The 24227-nt window shown below is 39.6% G+C and overlaps 1 protein-coding gene across 4 annotated transcripts in view; it reads right to left on the bottom strand.

Annotated features, from left to right (window-relative positions):
* Nucleotides 1-24227, bottom strand: part of LOC147016159 (Kv channel-interacting protein 4-like) — a 484774-nt gene that overhangs the window by 193789 nt on the left and 266758 nt on the right. Inside the window, exon 1 of one of the 4 annotated variants that reach the window (XM_085848915.1) lies at nucleotides 16941-17299. The exons of the other annotated variants lie outside the window; for them this stretch is intronic. Within the exon in view, the coding sequence (XP_085705041.1) occupies nucleotides 16941-17058 (118 nt within the window). The 5' untranslated portion in view covers nucleotides 17059-17299. Of the gene's footprint in view, nucleotides 1-16940; nucleotides 17300-24227 lie in introns of those variants that run through there. 4 annotated transcript variants of the gene reach the window in all.

Genomic DNA, 24227 nt, shown 5'->3' with positions numbered 1-24227 from the left:
TCAAGGACCAAATGTGTGGAGTGCAGAGTAAGTACATTCCAATGAGGTGTAAAACTAGAAGCAGAAAGAGACCAGGGTGGTTGAGCAGTGAGATAAGGAATGCTATGAAGGAGAAGCAAAAGGTTGGTATTAGGTATTACAAAGGTATTACAATGAGTTGCAGAAAGCTTTTACTGAGGTGCCATGACAGGTGAGAGAGGTACCCACACCAAGCCAACTGGCATGATGACAAGTGAAGTCACCACATGTGAGGAGAGAGTTTGGATGAGAAGATAGAAGTTGGTCCATGTTTTCAGATAGTGAGGTGTAGATGGAGTCATCACTGTTCGGTGGACGGTACAGTACACATATAAACATGAGGTGGCAGTGGAGGGGAAGCCGGAGCCAGAGGAATTCCCAGGGGTGTGGGGGAGTGAGGGCAGGGCATGGAGAGTGAGGAATAGAGTCTTTGATGAAGAGAGCAACACCTCCACCAGGACGTGGCTCTGGTCTGTCATCCCGGAGGAGGGAGTAACCAGGGAGAGATACTTGGGAGTCAGAGACGTCTTGAGGGAGGAAAGTTTCTGTTCGGCAGATTATGTCTGGTTTGTCAGTGGCAACCTGTATGGAAAGATCTGAAAGGTTTGAGCGAAGGCCCCGGATATTTGAGGTCTACACTGTTAATGAAGAGGGAGGGGAGGATGCTTTGGGTGCAGGTGATGGGAGGGGAGGGGGAGGGTAGGACAAGGGAGGAGGGGGGTGAAGGAGGGTTGTTGAAAGAGTGTGGGGGATTGCAGAATAGCTAGGTGAGGGGACCGGATGAGGAAGAGAAAAAGCTCTGTGGTGCTGGGGGAGGGGGGGGCAAGAGAGGGGCAGAAGGCAGTTGAAGATTTGAGGAGGTGGAGTGATGAGATGGAGGTGAGAGGGTAGGGGAAGGAGGAAGCATTGTGGATGAGTGGGGAGGCAACTTTGAGAAGCGTGAGTGAGGGCGGTGAATGGTGGGAGAAGGGTGAGTGGGGAGTTTTTGAGAGAGGTGGGAGGGAGGCATGGAGGGACAAGAGTGTGATGGTTGCTTTGAGAGGGAGGGGTAAGAGGGATGAGAGGGGTGAGCTGGTACTGAAGTTGGAAAAAAGGAATGGTTGGTGGAAAGTGAATAGTCATTGCAAAGCGGAGTTTTAATTTTTTTCTAGATCAGAGATGCGATTAAAGACATTTCTTTTTGGATGCAATAAAGGCGAATTCAGAGAATGGAGAGAAAAAATGCTTCTCTCCATGAGATGGAGATGGAGGCTATTCAGGTAAGTGAGATATTAACTGATGTTTTCAATCGCTCACTGGAGTCAGGACAGGTACCGGAGGATTGGAGAGTAGCAAATGTAACACCATTATTTAAGAAAGGATCCAGAGAAGAATTGGGAAACTATAGACCTTTCGTTTGACTTCAGTTGTGGGGAAGGTGTTGGAGACATAAATTAAGGACTTGATGAGGAACCACTTAAATAAATTCAAACTAATTAAAGGTAGTCAGAATGAGTTTACCAAAGGGAGGTTTTGATGAACAAATCTTTTGGAGTTCTAAGAAGCAATGTCTGATTGTGTGAATAAGGGAAAGGCAGTGGACATAGTATATCAAGACTTTCAGAGAGATATAGAGATAGAGGGTTATAGGGATGATGGCAGAACCTTTAAAAGCTTGAGCATTGATGAGTGATTGTGTGCATCTGTGTGGAGTGTTGCCTGTGGGGGTTGCGTCAAGGGGTGGTGTGTGGTTGATGTTGATGTTGTGTGATTCTCACCCAAGAACTGCCTTCATCCACTTCCCTCCCCCGCCCTCTCCCCCCCCCCCGGACAGGAAAATCTACAAAAAAAAAGGACAAACAAGCTCAAATGAGCTGAGATCCTCGTCCTCTTAATGATGACGTCATAAAAACGAATATGATGTCATTGTGATGTATCAGGTTTGCAATAAACGATCTGTGCTAATGCCTGGCTTGATTCCCGCAAACAAAATTCAAATAGCTTGCCTAGTTTCGGAGATAATGGTATAGGCGATTTCCATTAGCGGCGATATTATGACGTCAACTTTTTTTCTTGGAAGAATTTCCAAAATCGGAGATGGTTACTGCCTGCACGTGGGCTTTCTGCATGTACATGGCAAGTTTCACGAAGATCCGATGAAAACTCTGGGTTCCGAAACAAAAAAATGTCAAAAAATAGGAATGACATCATAAAAATTGAAATGATGTCATAGTGATGTATCATATGTGCGGTACTTCATCTCTGCTAATGCCCTGTTTGATTCCTGTAAACAGAATTCAAAAGGCTTGCCTAGTTTCGGAGATAATTTTTGAGGCGATTTCCATTAGCGGAGAAATTTTGACGTCATAACTTTTTTTCTAGGAGCAATTTTCAAAATCGGAGATGGTTACTGTCTGCGCAGGGTATTTTTACATGTATACGCCAAGTTTCAGGAAGTTTTGATGAAAACTGTAGGCTGTGAAACAACCAGTTTCATGAAGATCCGATGACAACTCTGGGTTGTGAAACAACTAGGATGAATTTCCAAAATCGGAGATGGTTACTGCCTGCGCGTGGGCTTTCTGCGTATACATGGCAAGTTTCATGAAGATCTGATGAAAACTCTGGGTTGTGAAACAAAAAATGTCAAAAAATAGGAATGACGTCATAGTGATGTATCATATGTGCAGTAATTCATCTCTGCTAATGCCCTGTTCGATTCCCGCAAACAGAGTTTAAATAGCTTGCCAAGTTTCAGAGATAATGGTATAGGCGATTTCCATTAGCGGCGATATTATGACGTGAACTTTTTTTCTCGGAGGAATTTTCAAAATCGGAGATGGTTACTGCCTGCGCAGGGTATTTTTACATATATACACCAAGTTTCAGGAAGTTTCGATGAAAACTGTAGGCTGTGAAACAAAAAAGTCCACAAGAACAACAACGTGAGTAAGACTTAGAGATCCTACAAGAGGATCTAAAAAAATTGAAAAATACAAAACAAAACAACAAACACGAAAAAAAACATTCTTGCATTTTTAATTTTTATTATGGATTGGTGCAGTGTTGATGTGGCACAGATACAATGGGCCGAATGGCATCTTTGTACATGTAATTTCCTTGTGCATATATATTTTAAGAAGTGGATTGTAAAAGAGATTTATATATTTTATGAAGTGGATTGTGAAGGATGTTTATATATTTTATAAAGTGCATTCTGAAGGAGGTTAATATATTTTATGAAGTGGATTGTGAAAGAGGTTTATATATTTTATGAAGTGGATTGTTAGAGGTTTATATATTTTATGAAGTGGATTGTGAAAGAGGTTAATTTATTTTATGAAGAGGATTGTAAAAAGAGGTTTATATATTTTATGATGTGCATTGTGAAGGAGGTTTATATATTTTATGAAGTGCATTGTGAAAGAGGTATATATATTTTAAGAAGTGGATTGTAAAAGAGGTTTATATATTTTATGAAGTTGATTGAGAGAGGTTTATTTATTTTATGAAGAGGATTGTAAAAAGACGTTTATATATTTTATGAAGTGGATTGTGAAAGAGGTTTATATATTTTATGAAGTGGATTGTGAAAGAGGTTTATATATTTTATGAAGTGGATTGTGAAAGAGGTTGATATATTTTATGAAGTGGATTGTGAAAGAGGTTTATATATTTAAAGAAGTTGATTGTAAAAGAGGTTTATATATTTTATGAAGTGGATTGTAAAAGAGGTTTATATATTTTATGAAGTGGATTGTGAGAGGTTTATATATTTTATGAAGTGGATCATGAAAGAGGTTTATATATTTTATGAAGTGTATTGTGAAAGAGGTTTATATATTTTATGAAGTGTATTGTGAGACGTTTATATATTTTATGAAGTGGATTGTGAAAGAGGTTTATATATTTTATGAAGTGTATTGTGAAAGAGGTTTATATATTTTATGAAGTGGATTGTGAGAGGTTTATATATTTTATGAAGTGGATCATGAAAGAGGTTTATATATTTTATGAAGTGTATTGTGAAAGAGGTTTATATATTTTATGAAGTGTATTGTGAGACGTTTATATATTTTATGAAGTGGATTGTGAAAGAGGTTTATATATTTTATGAAGTGTATCGTGAGACGTTTATATATTTTATGAAGTGGATCGTGAAAGAGGTTTATATATTTTATGAAGTGGATTGTTAGAGGTTTATATATTTTATGAAGTGGATTGTGAAAGAGGTTAATTTATTTTATGAAGAGGATTGTAAAAAGAGGTTTATATATTTTATGATGTGCATTGTGAAGGAGGTTTATATATTTTATGAAGTGGATTGTAAAAGAGGTTTATATATTTTATGAAGTGTATTGTGAGACGTTTATATATTTTATGAAGTGGATTGTGAAAGAGGTTTATATATTTTATGAAGTGTATCGTGAGACGTTTATATATTTTATGAAGTGGATCGTGAAAGAGGTTTATATATTTTATGAAGTGGATTGTGAGAAGTTTATATATTTAATGAAGTGTATTGTGAGAGGTTTATATATTTTAATAAGTGTATTGTAAAAGAGGTTTAGATATTTTATGAAGTAGATTGTGAAGGAGGTTTATATATTTTATGAAGTGGATTGTAAAAGAGGTTTATATTTTTTATGGAGTGGACTGTAAAAGATGTTTAAATATTTTATGTCGTGGCTTTTGAAAGAGGTTTATATATTTTATGAAGTGGATTGTGAAAGAGGTTTATATATTTTATGAAGTGTATCGTGAGACGTTTATATATTTTATGAAGTGGATCGTGAAAGAGGTTTATATATTTTATGAAGTGGATTGTGAGAAGTTTATATATTTAATGAAGTGTATTGTGAGAGGTTTATATATTTTAATAAGTGTATTGTAAAAGAGGTTTTGATATTTTATGAAGAGGATTGTGAAAGAGGTTTATTTCTTTTATAGAGTGGATTGTAAATGAGGTTTTGATATTTTATGAAGTGGATTGTGATTGAGGTTTATATATTTTATGAAGTGGATTGTAAAAGAGGTTAATATATTTTATGAAGTGGATTGTGAGAGGTTTATGTATTTTATAGAGTGGATTGTAAAAGAGGTTTATATATTTTATGAAGTGGATTGTAAAAGAGGTTTATATATTTTATGAAGTGGATTGTGAGAGGTTTATGTATTTTATAGAGTGGAATGTAAAAGAGGTTTAGATATTTTATGAAGTGGATTGTGAAAGAGGTTTATATATTTTATGAAGTGGATTGTGCTTCTATTTAGTAAGAAGCAAAATAAGTCAAGAACTAGAGAGCTCACAGAACACCTTACCCTGCACAGTCTGGAGAAAAAGGACATGGGAAGGGTCTTTTAAACTCCTGCTTTGAGTTTGTGAGCACGATCTATGTTCACTTTGTTCGTGAACGCTGCATAACAGGTACGATTGCAAACATATGAAGCCAATGGGTCAAACAGAACAGTCCAGAGCTGAACCTTCTGTGAACTCTTCTCAGATAAACTGACAATTTTAGAACAATGACTGAGAAAAAGAAGAACTAAACAAATACATATTTTGGATGAAGTAAGCTCTGTGGTTGCATTGCTTGGTGCCACCATTTCGTCTGTACCTCGCTGTTACTCTGCCCAGAAAATGTGAGTGGCAAGTTGGATTGGTTGAGGCGGCATACAATTTTTCCCATGTACTACTAAACTGAAGGTTTTTGGAAGTGTAACCAAAGGGATTTGTATCGTACAGTATTCAAGTGTATACTTCAATTGAAATAAAATATAAGTTTTAAAGGATGGAGAGAAAAAAAGAAGAAAACATTGAACCAAGGTTTACCACCACCAATGCACCGTCAATTACACCACCTTATTTAACACGTTACATTAGTTACTGTTGCCTGTTGTTTATGTCCTTTATGACATCCCTAAAAGCAGTAAGTTTCCTGTTTGGAATGATTTTCAATTTTTTTGGCTGCTTGACAGAGACTACAGAGACATGACAGAAGTAAATAGATGCCATGATTTTAAAATAATTTATTTATTTAACATTTGAAGTACATTTGAATTCCCATTTGTAGATGTCAAAGCCTTTATTCTTTCAGGCATAGAACTAATGAGTTCCGAAATTTTCTCTTGTGGGATTTCTGCCCAGGATTCATTCAAACGGGTTAGCAATTCTAACCATGAGGTTGGTTTCCTGGTCTTTTTCCACACAGCTCGATCCAATATGGCCAAAAAGTGTTCAATGGGATTCATGTCAGGAGACTGACTTGGCCATTAAAGTCGCTTGATCGCATATCTGTCCTGCCATTTTTTGGTCTTTTTCGCAGTGTGGCATGGAGCTCCATCTTCCATCAACAGAGTGTTGGTTTTGACCATCTGACCAGTGGAGAATATGGGGAGAAGTCCATCCTCAATGATAGAAGTGTGTCATACCGTTGATGTTGTCAACACACTCCACAAGCTCTGACTGACCAGTTCACCAGATTGCTCCCCACACCATCACTGAAAAACCACCATGTTTGACAGTTGGCTGCAATCGGTTCAAAGATAACTCTTGACTGGGAAGTCTCCAGACCCATACGCGTCCACCGTCAGAAAATTGAGTAAATTGGAGCTCATCTGAAAAAAATGACAGTTTGCCAAAACTCCAAGGGTCTGTTAGCCATCTCGTCAGTCCACTTCTTTCTCCTTTGAATGTTGCTGGTGTAAGAAGAGGTTTTCTCCTCACTGCTCTCCCATAGTAGCCCAGTTAATGAATGTACCACACGGTAGTTCTTGAGCTAACTTGGACTTCCTCTGCAACATCTGCTGCCTTGCAACGGGAAGTTTTCTCAATGGACCGCTTGACAGCTCGAAGACACCTTTATGAGGACCCAGGTCGACCAGAACGAGAAGCTGTGGATTCCTTGCCTTCGCTGGTGAATTGCACCATCACCTGATTCACCATAGAAAGCAGAATTCCAAGGTTCTAAGCTATTTGAGGCTAGTTGACTCCACCTTCCAATTGGCCAACAATTCGCCCTCTGAAAATCGCAAGGTTGTGTGGCTCCTTGGGTTTGAGGCATCGTTCATTGGCATCCAATACCCAAGAACTCGTTTCCATGAATAAATAGTTGAATATTAGTACAAATCACTGAGTAAAACTTGCTTTATACAGATGAATTGAAGAAATTTAAGGTGTCTATTTATTTCTGTCATGTCTCTGTACAGAGTGAATCAATTGCTTAACCCCACTTTGTACTATGTGTGCAGGGTAATCATGTTGAAATGATCAGTTAAAAGAAACACCATCTTGGAAAACTAATATTGGGGCCATCATGTTTATAAACCAAATCTGTGATCAAGTATGCTATTGGAACATCGTAATGTCCTTCGATAGGAAAACCAAACAGGCGATACTCCATTCCAATATCCACCCAAAATTCCCAATGTTTGTAGAATGTGGGCTGGTAGTGTGAAAGGTAATGAGGGGCACATACAGAATTTATGGAGTGGGTGAAGGAGAGAGAAGGGGCAGGGGTGATGTCACGATGGAGATCTGATTCATTCAATGGATTTTATACTACTGCTACTACTATTTCTATTACTAAATTATTCCCACTCTCTCTTGTGGGCTCAGCTGGGGAAAGTTTTTGTCCCAAGTCTTTCATGAATGGCTGGCCAGGCCTGACATTTGACTGGAGCTTACTTGGGCTAGAATTTGTTATTTGTTCAGGGTGTCAGAAAAAACTCCCCTACTCTTCGTGAAGGAACAGGTGGGCTCTTCAAGGTCCGCCAACTAACTGCAGTAGATGGGACACCTGGCTCAACGTCCATCTGAGGGGCACGGAGGTGGGTGGGGACGAGGGGGGGGGCAACGAGATGGGAAAGGTCTTCCACCCCACATTCTCCCATGAGATATATCCATCCATCCATTGGGAACATACTCTGTACAGAGTGTTGATGATGCTGAAGCAGTCTCCTGGGCTATTGGGCACAATCCTGGATGGGTTGCTACTCCGACGTCAGATACTCCAATGGTTCAATCACCCCAGTAAGCTGGTACTCATTTTGCCGACCTCGGAAGGATGACAGGCTGAGTCAACCCCATCTGGTATTCATTCAACGGAAAAAGCATGATTTGAACTCAGGACCCGAGAATCCCAAGCCTGGATGATATCTATGCCAGGTAATAACTTTTGTTTTGGGAGGGAGGGGGGTATGAAAAGAACAAACAGGCAGCACTATTCACCTTTTGAGGTGCCCATCACAATCATGACATGGGTATACAATCACCAATCGATAAATCAGCTGCCAATATCCATGTAATTCCAGTTCCTACATTTCCACCATTTCTGCTGCCACAACTTTTCCAGGAAGACCATTTCATGCATTAACTACTCTGAATGAAAAACTGCTACCTGACTACTGCCCCAACTCTCCTCTTCTTTACTCTCAGGGTGTGGCTCCTGGTCTTGTCACTGTCCCTTCTGCTGTAATAGTTACTTCCTAAGGGAAATGTGATGCAAGTTAAGCCCAGTACACAATAACTGCACTTATGGAGTTATAACCAAGCAAGGTGGTGTTTTGGTTGTGATGCATGTGAGAAAAAGGCCACCCCTATCAGCTACGGTTCTTGCCTTCACCAATCAGCAGCACCTGGTTGTCAGATGGTATTTACTGTAAGACAGCCACCATCACAACCAATCAATGGAGAATTCCCAGGGTAATGCAAATAATTAAGGAAAACTTAAACCTTCAGCTGAAAGCCTTCTGCACTAGACTGTGATCACTTACAGGTGCCAACACTGTCACAAGCAATATGCCATGAATGGGTCCCAAAAGGACAAAACAACCACCTGAGAATAAATCCATTGATCGATTCTGCAACTCACATCCTTTTTCTAAATCCCCTTGATAACCCATTAAAAAAAAACTTCCCATCATATCCTTCTTGCAGCGATACTTCTCTGACAGGTAACCCTGAAGTCTATGACTGCTACTTCGTTAACGGCCTGTCGTTCCCAACCGCTTGCGGTGGTGGCCGGGGAAGGATTTTGGCCCAAGTCTTTTACGAACCAGCTGGCCAGGCCTGCTGTCCGACTGAAAGTGATTTGAGCAGGAATATATAATTTGTCCAGGGTTCTGGCAATAGCTCACCGACTCTTCGTGAAAGACACTGTGGGATCCTCAACGTGCGCAAAGTAATACCAACAGACTGGACACCCGGCTTAACGTCCGCCCCAGGAACGCCGCACTTATTGATGCTCCACCTTGCCTATGAAACAACAAACTGACCGTTCAGAGTCAGGTTGGGAATCAAACCCAGACGAGACAGTTCAAATGCACTACATCTGTACCATCCTGTCGACCAGGTAACCCCACACGCACAGCACTGAACACCAATCCATGCCCATGCAGTCGCTGCCTAAGACTAAACGGTGAAATCTCGATACAAAGATTTCACCACAAAACCAAAGATCTCATGATCAATGGACCTGCCAGATTTGGAATCGCGTCCACCCTTGTTGAATGAAGAAACATTCCATTTTATTATAATATGTACTTGCTTTTCCGAAATTGTTTTTGCAAGGCCAAATGGTTGTGTAGAGGGAATAAGGCTCATGGAGGAGCTTGGACATAAATCACATGGAGGGCAAGGACATTACGAGATGGTGTACTTTTACATGATTTATAAGTACATTAAGAGACATCAGTGCACTTTTACATTAATTACAAGGGCATTAACTCGTATTGTCCATACGTAGCACGTAGCTGTGAGTAGCATCCTTGATTGGGGTGGGGGGAGTTACTGTTTCCACCCAAGTCATCAGTTCATAATTTTACACCAAATACAACCTCAACAACGTGTTGCTCTGTTCGTGTTCCCATCTGAACTCTCTGCTCGATCATGATGCAACGAAACCTGGAGTTCAAATTCCATATACCATTGGAGTTTGTCAATCGTCTTCCGTCATCATAATTGATGTAAAAGTACACCAATGGATGATGATGATGATGATGATGATGATGATGATGATGATGATGATGATGATGATGATGATGATGATGATGATGATGATGATGATGATGATGATGATGATGATGATGATGATGATGATGATGATGATGATGATGATGATGATGATGATGATGATGATGATGATGATGATGATGATGATGATGATGATGATGATGATGATGATGATGATGATGATGATGATGATGATGATGATGATGATGATGATGATGATGATGATGATGATGATGATGATGATGATGATGATGATGATGATACTGCACTCTTCACATTGCCGTGGTGGCACCAAAGCAGCTTCCTGATCAAAGGTTACAACCTTATACTGTGTGGTTAGGACAGACATTTGTAATTTGTGCATGGTGCCGGTGATAGCTCGCCAACTCTTTGTGCAGGACAACGTGGGGTCTTTAACCTCCACTAACTTATGCCGGCAGACGGAACACCTGTTTAACGTAAATCCGAGGATGATGAATCACCCTGCCTTAGTGTGATGACAGTTGGGATTTGTTCCCAACTGTCATCAGTGAAACAGCAGGATGACAGTTTATAGCTGGGTCGGGATTCAAACCCAGGTCAGACATCTTAGAGACGAGTGTGCGTACATGTAGGTCATCTGCCAGCCCCACTCCATGACCCTAGCATCACAAGAAAATTAAAATATAAAGACGAACAATGGGAAAATAAACAAAGTATGCATAGTTTGTACCTGTGTTTACAGCGTCATGAATTGCACACTCAGATGGGAGTGCTCAACTGGTGAACATTACAGAAGAACGATCAAAACACCCATAAACGAGAAGAGCACTCGGGAGAGCGCACACCTTCACCAGGCCGAACAGTTTACGTTTTGTACCCACTGATAGACCAGATCTGGATCCGGACCTGAACCAAAATCGAATCTGCTTGTTCTTGTTACCGAACAAACTCATCCACATAGACTTGTTATAACTCTTCCACAATGAAACCTCTCACCCACCTGACGACACCGGCTGGGACCCTAAAACATTCCACAGATGGTTTGGTGGGGCTAACCCCAAAACTGAGAAGGTATTTCAGTGTCGGACGGACACACACACTCTTGCTTTATAATACAGATACCAGCAGGGGTATCCGACAGTGCCTGGTATATTTTTTGTGGAGGCCTAAAACACTTATCCACACTGACTAAGGATTGGGGTTGGGGAGCATTTAATATTACCTTTCACAATTCACAAAGGTACAAAGACTTGGGCACGAAAGGGAGGGATTTCAAAATGTTTGTGGAAATCCCGTGGAATTGCAACAGTCAAGTAACCATAAGACCCGAAACCAAGAGATCGCAAAATCACTTCACACATGGAGAAATGTACTGAACTATACTCACAAAGTTCTGTTACACCCTCCCCCTCCCCCCCCCCAATCATCATCCACCCTGGATCATCACATATAAGATATATATGTTCATGTTATTAAATGTAAATACTTTGGTTTTTATGGCAATAAAAATTTCATGAATTCATAGTTTACATTTATACCTCATGTTCTGCAGAGGGGGTGTCAGGATTTTCTAATTGAATTTCTGTAAAAGTTGATTTAGATGTTATCCATCGAATGGATGCTCGTGAATGTGCCATCGATGTTTCTGGGTTAAGTTTGACCCCGATTTGTAAATATGGGTTCGTTCAGGAACAAGAAGATGTACCGCTAACTTTAACCACTTCCTGAAGTGGTTTATTTGTATTTAAATGATTCGTAATTGTTCTGTATTTATGGTAATACTGTTGTGGTTGAGGAAATTTGCAAACCACCATTCAGGTCCCGTATGTGAGATATCTCTGTAAGTACATGTGTAGTTCGCCCAAACCCGTTATTTAGAGGGAATAAATGTGATTAATTCGGGCTGCGACCCTTTGAGATAGCCGTTTTTCTGTTCTACCTTTATTTTGAACCAACCACGTCTCAACCGCCATCACACAACAACCACCAACCACAACGCCGCTTCACAACAACAACAACAACGCCAACAGCCACGATCTTTACCTTCACAACTCGCCCCCGCAAACATCGCATCACTGCCATTACAAACGGCACCAGGGCCATAAACCCTCCACCACCTTCACCTCTCTCCTTCTGCAGCCATTCCCGCACCACCTGGGAGCACCGAGCGTCAGGCTGTCCTGGGCTCATACAGGACGCGCGCCGAGCCGTGAGTGCAAAATGCGGCCTTTCCGAGGAGAATTCGGATCAGGAATGCTACACGCCCACTTCTGATCCGTCCAATCAGCAAGCGCGGGGCGGTTTGACCCCGCCTCCAGGTGCGTCTGTGTGGAATCGAGATATGCAAATTATAGGATCAGGGGAGATTCACGCCCCTTTTCCTCCGTCCAATGGGCGAGCGTGGCTCCACCCCCGAGCTCGTCCTGATCCAGAAATTTGCATATGGGTACTCCTACAGGCCTATAAAGCGCCGAGCGCAAGGGAATCTGGGCAGAGTCGGTTTGGGCAGAGCCGGCCTTGGAAGAGCGGAGAGTGGCAGAAAAGGCAGAGTCGGCCTTGGAAGAGCGGAGAGTGGCAGAAAGGCAGAGTCGGCCTTGGAAGAGCGGAGAGTGGCAGAAGAGCGGAGAGAGTTTTGGGCATAGGCAGTTTGGAGCGCGGAGTGGAGTCGGGAGGCGAGGGCGCCCCGGTGGTTTTCGGCAGTCGGCTGAGGAGAATTGGGGGAAGAGACCGAGGTACTCGGGTCCGAGGCAAGGAAGACGGCGGTCGGCGAAGAGGTCGCGGTGGAATCGCTCGTCACGGGACCCAAGCAAGCCAGCTATACTCTTTCCCCAGAGCATCAACAATTCCCCCCCCATTTTTTCCCCCGCGCTGAGATAGTGCGAAAAGGGGGCCCCGTTCCCACCCCACTCCAAGCGGTGCCAACGAAACCCGCGAAGGAGCACGAAGTCGGGGCACCGCCGCACTGCCACATTTGCGGCTCATCACAAAGACACGGGTAGGACCCACCCGGTCTCGCGGACCTGACCGCTCCTTCAGGTCCCGCGCAAATATTGGCCCACAGGCCCCGTCTGCCCCCTTGTCTTTGAGGGTGGCCTTTTCTTTTGTTGCTGTGTAAACGTATGTGTGTGGCGCCAGTCTGGTGAAGTAAAACTGTTAAGTGTTGCCGTGTGTCGGTCTTATTCGGTAGTATCTCTGCGTCATTGTTTCTTTTGTTACATTTGCTTTTTGTGCATTCTGTTTAGCTGTATATGTGTGCTCTCCATGTGCCGCGGAATAAATGTGCATCATCTTGAACTGTTTTTCCCGTTTCGCTTCGTCTTTTCTTTAATTGAATCTCCATCTTGCTTCACGTAAAGGGTTGGTAGTGGGCTTAATACGCCCGATAATTAATCGGAACCGTCGAGGCCGATGATAACATCGCTCGGTTATCCCGATAGTACGGAACGGGTCGCTTAAGCGGCCCGTGTCCGGAGTCGACCTGCGGCGAGGTGCGATCGCCCGGTCTACCCTTCGCGTGGGTACTTAGGTAGGTCGAGTTTGGCGAACAACCCTATCCCACGTGGGTGGCCGATTGGCACAATCGTGGTGAATCCGAAAGGCCCACCCATGACTAGCTCCCGGCGTTAGTCCGAGAGGGTCACGACAGAATTGTCCGTCCGGTGGGCGACGTGCCGCGATTCGAGTCACGTGGCCGTTCGCATGCCGGCGGGCGCGAATTCACAACAATACGTATTTGTACTTGAATATAACTGTCGTTCATAAAAAATATATATAACTTCTGCATTATAGAGTGATAATTAAAAAAAAAATAGGGGCAATACCACCGGGCTCTACTGGTGCCCAGTGGATTGATGGTATTGATGAGGAAGTCAACGTGGGACGGAATCAGCAAAATGTACCAATGAACCAATGTTATCGCAATTACCTATTTTTGGGGGCAACCCCCGGTAGACCTCCTTCGGGCCCAATTTTTTTTTAATGCTGTGAACTAACTTTGGTACATCACGGGTGATGAAGGTTATGGTAAAATTTCACCCAAATCGTACGTGCAGTTTCAGAGAAGAATTGCAAGTATTTGTGGACGGATGCACGGACGGGCAGACTGATGGACAGACTGAGGTGCCGTCCCATAAGCTCTCCATAGCGACGTTCCAGGTGAGCTAAAAATCTAAACAAAATCGAACTTTTTTTTTCCAAATTTTCTAATTGTTTAAAAAAAAAAAACTTTTTTTTGGCCGAAAACACTCGCCAGCACTCACTGATGAACCTCTGAAAGTTTGACGAAGATCTGTTGTCATCTCTGACAAAAATGGCAACAGACACACACACACACACACACACACACTCATAGACACACACACACTCATAGACACACACACATACACACACAGAGTCTCTTATAGTATAGATAAATGGTGTAAAGTGAAAACGTTTCAATATTGATAAATGAGCTTGTTTTCCAACAATATCAAACAAACCTCACAAACTGTGAGCTATGAGCAGTATGGTGGCAGCACGATATGGGTTTCTCTGGAAATGGTGGTGGCTGGCAACACAGGCCAACAGTAGGAACCACCGGTTGTGGCGACGTTTACTGCCTGTGAACACAATGGTCATATCAGAAATAAAACAAACCATTCAAAGCCATTTATTGCGTTTCGAACATTCTTTCAGCGCAGGTATGGTTCTCAACCTATGGCTGGGAGATGAGTGCGCCATTACACTTTCCATTGGAATCAAGAATCAAGGTGAGGGAATCAAAAAAAACAGGTCGTTCGTGGGAACGGGACTCGTCAGGTGAAGGTGTTCAACGTGAAAGGAACCTTTAAATCAGAATGAGAACACCACGGACACGGAAACCTTGTGATGATGGCACGAGGTGGTACATCGGAAGTCAACTCTTAAGTGGTAACATTGATTTATTAAAGCAGATTTCATGGAACTTTCACAAAATATGACAACTTAAGATCCCTCGGGACCAGCCTTCCAAAGTCAAGGTTCAGCTGCTGCTGCGAGTCAACAAAGGCTCTCTCGGTATGGAGAACATGGTCGTCCAATGGGGGTGGTCAGCGTCGAAGGATGTTGAAAATCTGAACGGTCATCCAACAATGATGAGTCTTTCGAGTTGATTTACACATTAGTGCCTTCACTCTCTCAAGAATGGTCAGGTTTGGGGTAATAAATGTGACGATCAACTATACTTTCACAATTTCTCCAATAAATAAAATTGATTCTTCCATTATTAACCATGAGGCAATCGAGCAATGCTGGGACAAACTCATTCAATATCTGTTGTTCAGTGATGATGTAAATATGTAAATGGTACATGTAAACAATATATAGGAATAATAACAGGACAGGAAATAATAACAAATACGGTGACGAGTTTAAACTCCAAAAGAAGTTGAGATGTTTGAGAATGAGAAATCTCAAAGCAACCACCTTTCAAATCACATGTGATCCTCTACCAATGTAGTATTGTCCTTACATGGTAGTTTTGACATCTACCAGCCAGCAAGGAGTGATAATCTACCAGGCAAGTAACCATCATCAAATAGTCAACAATGACAATGCAACAACCAAACGATGATCATGTAGTGGTCACTGATGGCAATCTACTGGCCAGGTGGTGACAATCTTACAACGATGGTCGTCAATGGTAGTCTACTGTCTAACAATGATGGTAGTCAATGGTAGTCTACTGTCTAACAACGATGGTAGTCAATGGTAGTCTACTGTCGAACAATGATGGTAGTCAATGGTAGTCTACTGTCGAACAATGATGGTAGTCTACTGTTGAACAATGATGGTAGTCTACTGTCGAACAATGATGGTAGTCAATGGTAGTCTACTGTCTAACAATGATGGTAGTCAATGGTAGTCTACTGTCGAACAATGATGGTAGTCAATGGTAGTCTACTGTCGAACAATGATGGTAATCTACTGGTGAAGTGGTGATAATCTAACAACGATTGCAATCTCCTGGTCAGGTGGTGATTATCTAACAATGATGGCAATCTTATGACCAGGTGGTGATAATCTAACAATAATGGCAATCTACTGGCCAAGTGATGATAATCTAACAGCGATGGCAATCTACTGGCCAGGTGGTGATTATCTAACAATGATAGCAATCTTCTAACCAGGTGGTGATAATCTAACAGCGATGGCAATCTACTGATCAGGTGATGATTATCTAACAACGATGGTAATCCACTGGCCAAGCAGTGATAATTTAACAACAATGGCAATTTACTGGCAAAGTGGTGATAATCAAAGAACGATGGCAATCTACTGATCAGGCAGTGATTACCCTACAACAATGGCAATCTACTGGCCAAGTGATGATAATCTAAGAATGATAGCAATCTACTGATCAGGTGGTGATAATCTAAGAACATTGGCAATCGACTGGCCAAGTGGTGATAATCTAACAGTGATGACAATCCACTGATCAAGCAGTGATTATCTAACAACAGCAATCTCCTGCCCAAGCAGTGATTATCTAACAACGATGGCAATCTACTGATCAGGCAGTGATTATCTAACAACAATGGCAATCTACTGATCAGGCAGTGATTATCTAACAACAATGGCAATCTCCTGATCAGGCAGTGATTATCTAACAAGAATGGAAATCTCCTGGCCAAGCAGTGATTATCTAACAACGATGGCAATCTACTGACCAGGTGGTGAAAAGAAGGTGTTTCAGTGCTATCAACGTATGATTGAGCAATCAGCCACAAAACCCAGCAGTGACCAAGTCTTTCGTGAATGTTGGGCACTTAATGCTCTTACGAAAAGACAATTCACTGCAAATGACAACAAATGTGTGTCAACCAATCAAAGCACCTCTCGAACTAGTTCTGCTCATATCGCCAATAGCACAGCAGTGAAACACAGCAAGACACATTGTGGTAAAATGGATAAATCAATGGAACATGCTTACCTTTTGGTTTCTTTCGGAAGATCCTACACTTACGAAGTAATCTGTACATGGCCACAATGAAGACCACATTCAGAACAGCCACGAGAATACCTTCTGACTTAAAGATGTTAAAATCCATTCTGAAATTGTCCTTAATGCTTTTCCATCGTGTTGGACAACCCGCACCACTTCCTCCTGTCTCACACCTCCAGTCACTTCACCTCATGCAACACACTCTCGCAGTGACTCGGTGGCACGCGGTGATGGGGAGACAGATAGAGAGAAGTGGGAGATTCACCCCTCCCTCTCCTCATCACCTCTGTGTTACCCTATCGCCCCTCCCCCATCTGAAAATCACTGTTATTAACCCTTCCCCTGCTCAAAGGCCTCCCTCACATCAAGCATGAATGACCGTGACATCCGACATTATGTCCAACCCCTGGAGACTTGTCACATTTGACAAAAGGGACAATTTCATGAATCAAACAACACATTGAATGTATCAATTAAAACAGATTTGAGACAAATGTGTGCACTGTGCACCAAAACGTTGTCATGCATGAATGAAATACATATCTATTTAAAAGTGTACTTTTATTTGGTCTACAATGACAATTAGCAAAATAAGCCTCACAAGCCTTCAGGAAGCTTGCACTTCAGTTTCATTGGAATTACTTGCAGAAGAACTGTTGCCAAGTGCACATGACATGGACCGGCATCACAATACGCCACACAAACACACACTAACCTTTGAGCTCTCTAGCCTCGGTTCGATTCTTGACCAAACTATAAACCGTCATCTTAGTGTTCACATGCAGAACAAGGAATCAATGTGTGTCTTGTGTTTGATCTGCTATGATTATTTGGTGGACATGAAAGATACCATAGTGTCCTTCTGTAAGAGTAGACAAATCATTGCCGGCACTCTGGAATAAATTGCAAACTCATGTCGCCTTCAGTCAAACATCAGGTCTGGCCAGCTGGTTTGTGAAAGACCTGAAACAAACAAAAAAACCTTCCTCAGTCTCACCACAAGAAGGTGGGAATAAGTTGTACTTTTAAAAGTCGTAATGGTAGTCGTAATAATAAAAAAAAGTAATGCGTGTGTACACATATACATCTAATATATACAGGGCCTCGAGAAAGTATTCCCACCCCTCGACTTTTGTCACATTTTGTTGTGTTTTAGCCTGAATTTAAAATGGATTAAATTTAATTTTTTGTCACTGATCCACACAAAATACCCCACAAGAACAAAGTCAAAATGTGATTTTAGAAATTTTTACAAATGAATTCAAAATGAAAGGCTGAAATTTATTACGTCAATAAGTATTCAACCCCCTGAATCAATACTTTGTAGAAGCGCCATTGGTAGTGATTACAGCTTCAAGTGTTCTTGGGTATGTCTGTATCAGTTTGCACATCTGGATTTGGAGAGTTTCTCCCACTCTTCCTTGCATATTTGCTCAAGATCTGTAAAGTTGGATGGGCAGCATCGGTGAACAGCATTCTTCAAGTCTTTCAACAGATTCTCAATGGGATTCAAGTCTGGGCTTTGGCTGGGCCACTCAAAGAAAGACTTTCACATTCTTGTTCCGAAGCCATTCCAATGTTGCCCTGGCAGTATGCTTGGGGTGATTGTCTTGTTAGAACATAAATCTTCACTGCAGTTTAAGGTCTTTTGCACTCTGAAGCAGGTTCACCTCAAGGATTTGCCTGTACTTGGCTCCATTCATGGTCTCCTCTATCCTTAGATTTCCCCAGTCCCTGCTGCTGAAAAGCATCCCCAGAGCATGATGCTCTTTTAGGTCTTTCAGGTGCCTTTTTGCAAACTCCAAGCATGCAATCATGTGCTTTTTTCTCAGTAGTGGCTTCAGTCTGGCCACTCTCCCACAAAGCCTAGATTTGTGAAGAGCTGCAGATACTGTTGCACTTCTGCCAGGTTCTCCCATCTCAGCCAAGGAACTCCATAGTTCTGTCAGTGGTCATTGCGTTCTTGGTCAACTCCATAACCAAGATATTTCTTACCCAGTTTAGTCAGACAGCCAGCTCGAGCAAAAATCTGGGTAGTTCCTTATTCTTTCCATTTCCTAATGATGGATTTTACTGTGCTGTGAACTGTGAAATAAAAACCTCAATTCCTATCTAGCATTTCAAAAATGTCATTTATATAATGGTAAATTGTGAAACAAAAACCTTAATTGATGTCGAGGATTTGAAAATTGCAATCTCCACAAGTGTAAACTGTGAAATATAAACCTCAATCAATATGTAGCATTTTAACTTGTAATTTCTATGACTATAAACTGTATTGTAATTTCTATAACTATAAACTGTGAAATAAAAACCTCAATTGATATCTAGCATTTGAAAATTGAAATTTCTGTCATGATAAACTGCCAAATAAAAACCTCATTCGATATCCAGCATTTGAAAATTGTAACTTCTATAACTGTAGACTGTGACATAAAAACCTTAAACGACAGCTAACATCTGAAAATTGCAATTTCTGTAACTATAAACTGTATGAGAATTTCTCTAACTGTCAACTGTATTGTAGTCTATATAACTGTAAAATATGAAATACAAACCTCACTCGACATCAAGCATTTGAAAACAATAACTTCTATAACAGTAAACTGTGAAATACAACCCTCAATCAATGTCTAGCATTTAAAATTGTAATTTCTATCACTCGAAACTGCATGGTAGTTTTTATAACTGCAAACTGTATTGTAATTTATTTAATGGTAAACTGTGCACTAAAAGCTAAATCAAAATCTAGTATTTCAAAATTGTAATTTTTATTACTGCAAACTGTATTGTAATTTATTTATTTAATGGTAAACTGTGCACTAAAAGCTAAATCAAAATCTAGTATTTCAAAATTGTAATTTTTATTACTGCAAACTGTATTGAAATTTCTGTAATGGTAAACTGAAATAAAAACCTCAATTGATATCTGGCATTTGAAAATTGTAATTTCTGTCATGATAAACTGCAAAATAAAAACCTCATTCGATATCCAGTATTTGAAAATTGTAACTTCTATAACTGTAAACTGTGAAATAAAAACCTAAATCGACAGCTAACATTTGAAAATTGCAATTTCTATAACTATAAACTGTATGAGAATCTCTAACTGTCAACTGTATTGTAGGTTATATCACTGTAAAATGTGGAATACAAACCTCAATCGATATCCAGCATTTGAAAATTGTCATTTTTTGAACTGTAAACTGTATTGTAGTTGACATAACTGTAAACAGTGAAATGAAAACCCCAATGGATATCCAGCATTTGAAAATTATAATTTCTGCAACTGTAAATTGTGAAATATATACCTCAATCGATATCTATCATCCGAAAATTGAAATTCCAAAAACCATAAATGTGAAATAAAAATCTGAATCGATATCTAACCTTTGGAAATTGTAATTTCGAAAACTATAAACTGTAAAATTCAAACCCTGATCAATATCAAGCATTTAAAATTTGTAATTTCTGTGACTGTAAACTGGACTGAACTTTCTCTCCCTATAAACTGTGAAATAAAAACTTCAAACGATGTGCACCATTTGAAAAGTATACTTTCTACAACTGTAAAATCCATTGTAATTTCCATCACTGCAATCTGTGAAAGAATCACCTCAATCGATATCCAGCTTATGGAAATTGTAATTTCTACAACTCTCACCTGTATTGCAGTTTCTATAACTGTAAACTGTATTGAAATTTACATAACTGTAAACTGTGAAATAAAAACCTCAATCAATACCGAGCATTTGAAAATTGTAATTTCTGTCACTGTGAACTGTATTGTAATTTCAATAACTACAAACTGTATTGTAATTTACATCACTGTAAACTGTGAAATAAAAACCTCAGTCAATATCTAGCATTTGAAAATTGTAATTTCTGTCACTGTAAATTATATTGTTATTTCAATAACTGTAAACTGTGAAATAAAACCCACAATCGATATCTTGCATTTGAAAATTGTAATGTCTCTCACTGTAAACTGTGAAATAACAAGCTCAAATGAGCTAAGATCCTCATCCTCTTAATGATGACGTCATAAAAACGAATATGACGTCATTGTGATGTATCAGGTTTGCGATAAATTATCTGTGCTAATGCCCGGCTTGATTCCCGCAAACAAAATTCAAACAGCTTGCCTAGTTTCGGAGATAATGGTATTGGCGATTTCCATTCGCGGCAATATTATGACGTCAACTATTTTTCTCGGAAGAATTTTCAAAATCGGAGATGGTTACTCTCTGCGCAGGGTATTTTTACACACACACACATATATATATATAAAAATATATATATATATATATATATATATATATATATATATATATATATGCCAAGTTTCAGGAAGTTTGGATGAAAACTATAGGCTGTGAAACAACAATCTCGAATGAGCTCAGATCCTCGTTCTCTTAATGATGACGTCATAAAATGAATATGACGTCATTGTGATGTATCAAGTTTGCGATAAATTATCTGTGCTAATACCCAGCTTGATTCCCACAAACAAAATTCAAACAGCTTTCCTAGTTTCGGAGATAATGGTATAGGCGATTGCCATTAGCGGCGATATTATGTCAACTTCTTTTCTCGGAAGAATTTCCAAAATTGGAGATGGTTACTGCCTGTGCGTGGGATTTCTACATATACATGGCTAGTTTCACGAAGATCCAATGAAATATATGGGTTGTGAAACAAAAAATAGGAATGACGTCATAAAAATTGATATCACGTCATAGTGATGTATCATATGTGCGGTAATTCATCTCTGCTAATGCCCTGTTCGATTCCGGCAAACAGGATTTGAAAAGCTTGCCTAGTTTCAGAGATAATGTTTGAGGCGATTTCCATTAGTGGAGATATTTTGAGGTCATAACTTTTTTTTCTAGGAGGAATTTTCAAAATCGGAGATAGTTACTGTCTGCATAGGGTATTTTTACATATATATGCCAAGTTTCAGGAAGTTTCGATGAAAACTGTAGGCTGTGAAACAAACTAGTTTCGGAGATAATGGTATAGGCGATTTCCATTTGTGGTGATATTATGAAGTTAACTTTTTTCCTTGGAAGAATTTCCAAAATCGGAGTTGGTTGCTGCTTGCGCATGGGCTTTCTGCATATACAAGGCAAGTTTCACGAAGATCCGAAGAAAACTCTGGGTTGTGAAACAAAAAATGTCAAAAAATAGGAATGACGTCATAAAAATTGATATGACGTCATAGTGATGTATCTTATGTGCGGTAATTAATCTCTGCTAATGCCCTGTTCGATTCCCACAAATAGAATTCAAAAAGCCTGCCTAGTTTGAGATAATTTTTCAGGCGATTTCCATTATCGGAGATATTTTGACGTCATAACTTTTTTCTAGGAGGAATTTTCAAAATCAGAGATGGTTACTGTCTGCACAGGGTATTTTTACATATAAATGCCAAGTTTCAGGAAGTTTCGATGAAAACTGTACGCTGTGAAACAAATGAAACAAAAAACAAAAAATAGAAATGACGTCATAAAAATTGATATGATATCATCATGATGCATCATATGTGCGGTAATTCATCCCTGCCAATGCCCTGTTCGATTCCTGCAAACTGAATTCAAAAAGCTTGCCGAGTTTCGGAGATAATTTTTTAGGCGATTTCCATTAGCGGAGATATTTTGACGTCATAACTTTTTTTTCAAGAAGGAATTTTCAAAATCAGAGATCGTTACTTTCTGTGCAGGGTATATTTACATATATACGCCAAGTTTCAGGAAGTTTCGATGAAAACTGTAGGCTGTGAAACAAAAAAGTCCACAAGAACAACAACATGAATAAGACTTAGAGATCCTCCACGAGGATCTAAAAACCTCAATCAATATCTCGCATTTAAAATAGTAATTTATATCACTGTAAACTATAATGTAATTTCTATAACTGTAAACTATATTGTAATTTCTCTCACTGAAAACTGTGAAATACAACCCTCATTCGATATCTGGCATTTCAAATTATAATTTCTATGACTGTAAACTGTGTTGTAATTTCTGTAACTCTGAAGTGTGAAATAAAAACCTCAATTGCTATCTTGCATTTGAAAATTGTCATTTGTATAACTGTATATGGTGAAACTAAAAGCTCAGTTGATGTTGAAGATTGGAAAATTGTAACTTACTCAACTTTAAACTGCACTGTAATTTCTATAATTGTAAACTGTGCAATAAAAACCTCAATTGGAATCTACCATTTGAAAATTGTAATTGTTTAAACTGTAAACTGTGTTGTAATTTCCATAACTGTAAACATTATTGTAATTTTTGTCATGGTGAACTGTAAAATAAAAACCTCAATCTACACCGAGCATTGAAAAATTATAATTTCAATAAATGAAAACTCTATTGCAATTTCTGGAACTGTAAATTGTGAAATATATACCTCAATCGATATCTGGCATTTGAAAATTGAAATTTCAAAAACCGTAAACTGTGAAATAAAAATCTGAATAGACATCTAACATTTGGAAATTGTAATTTCGAAAAAACAGTAAACTGTGAAAGTCAAACCTCAATCGATTTGCAGCATTTGCAAAGTGTACTTTCTACAACTGTAACGTCTATTGTAATTTCCATCACTGTAAACTGAAAGAAACATCTCAATCGATATCCAGCATATGAAAATTGTAATTTCTATAACTCTCGACTGTATTGCAGTTTCTATAACTGTAAACTGTGAAAGAAACACCTCAATCGATGTCTAGCATTTGAAAATTGTAATTTCTATAACTCCAAACAGTATTGTAATTTCTGTTACTATAAACTGTGAAATACGAACCTCAATCGATATTTAGGATTTGAAAATTGTAATTTATATAACTGTAAACTGTATTGTTATTTCTATAACTGCAAACTGTGAAATAAATACCACAATCGATATCTTGCATTTGAAAATTGTAATTTCTATCACTGCAAACTGTCAAATAAAAACCTCAATCTATATCCAAATGAAAATCGTAATTTCTATCACTGCAAACTGTCAAATAAAAACCTCAATCGATATCCAAATGAAAATTGAAATTTCTATCACTGTAAACTGTCAAATAAAAACCTCAATCGATATCCAAATGAAAATTGTAATTTCTATCACTGCAAACTGTCAAATAAAAACCTCAATGGATATCCAAATGAAAATTATAATATCTATCACTGCAAACTGTCAAATAAAAACCTCAATCGATATCCAAATGAAAATTGTAATTTCTATCACTGTAAACTGTCAAATAAAAACCTCAATCGATAT

This window comes from Eptatretus burgeri, chromosome 12, assembly GCF_056783735.1.
Source record: "Eptatretus burgeri isolate ZD-2024b chromosome 12, Ebu_testis_v1, whole genome shotgun sequence".
Lineage (NCBI taxonomy): Eukaryota > Metazoa > Chordata > Myxini > Myxiniformes > Myxinidae > Eptatretus > Eptatretus burgeri.
The sequence above is the reverse complement of the archived record's forward strand: the minus strand, read 5'-3'. Positions and strand labels throughout refer to the sequence as shown.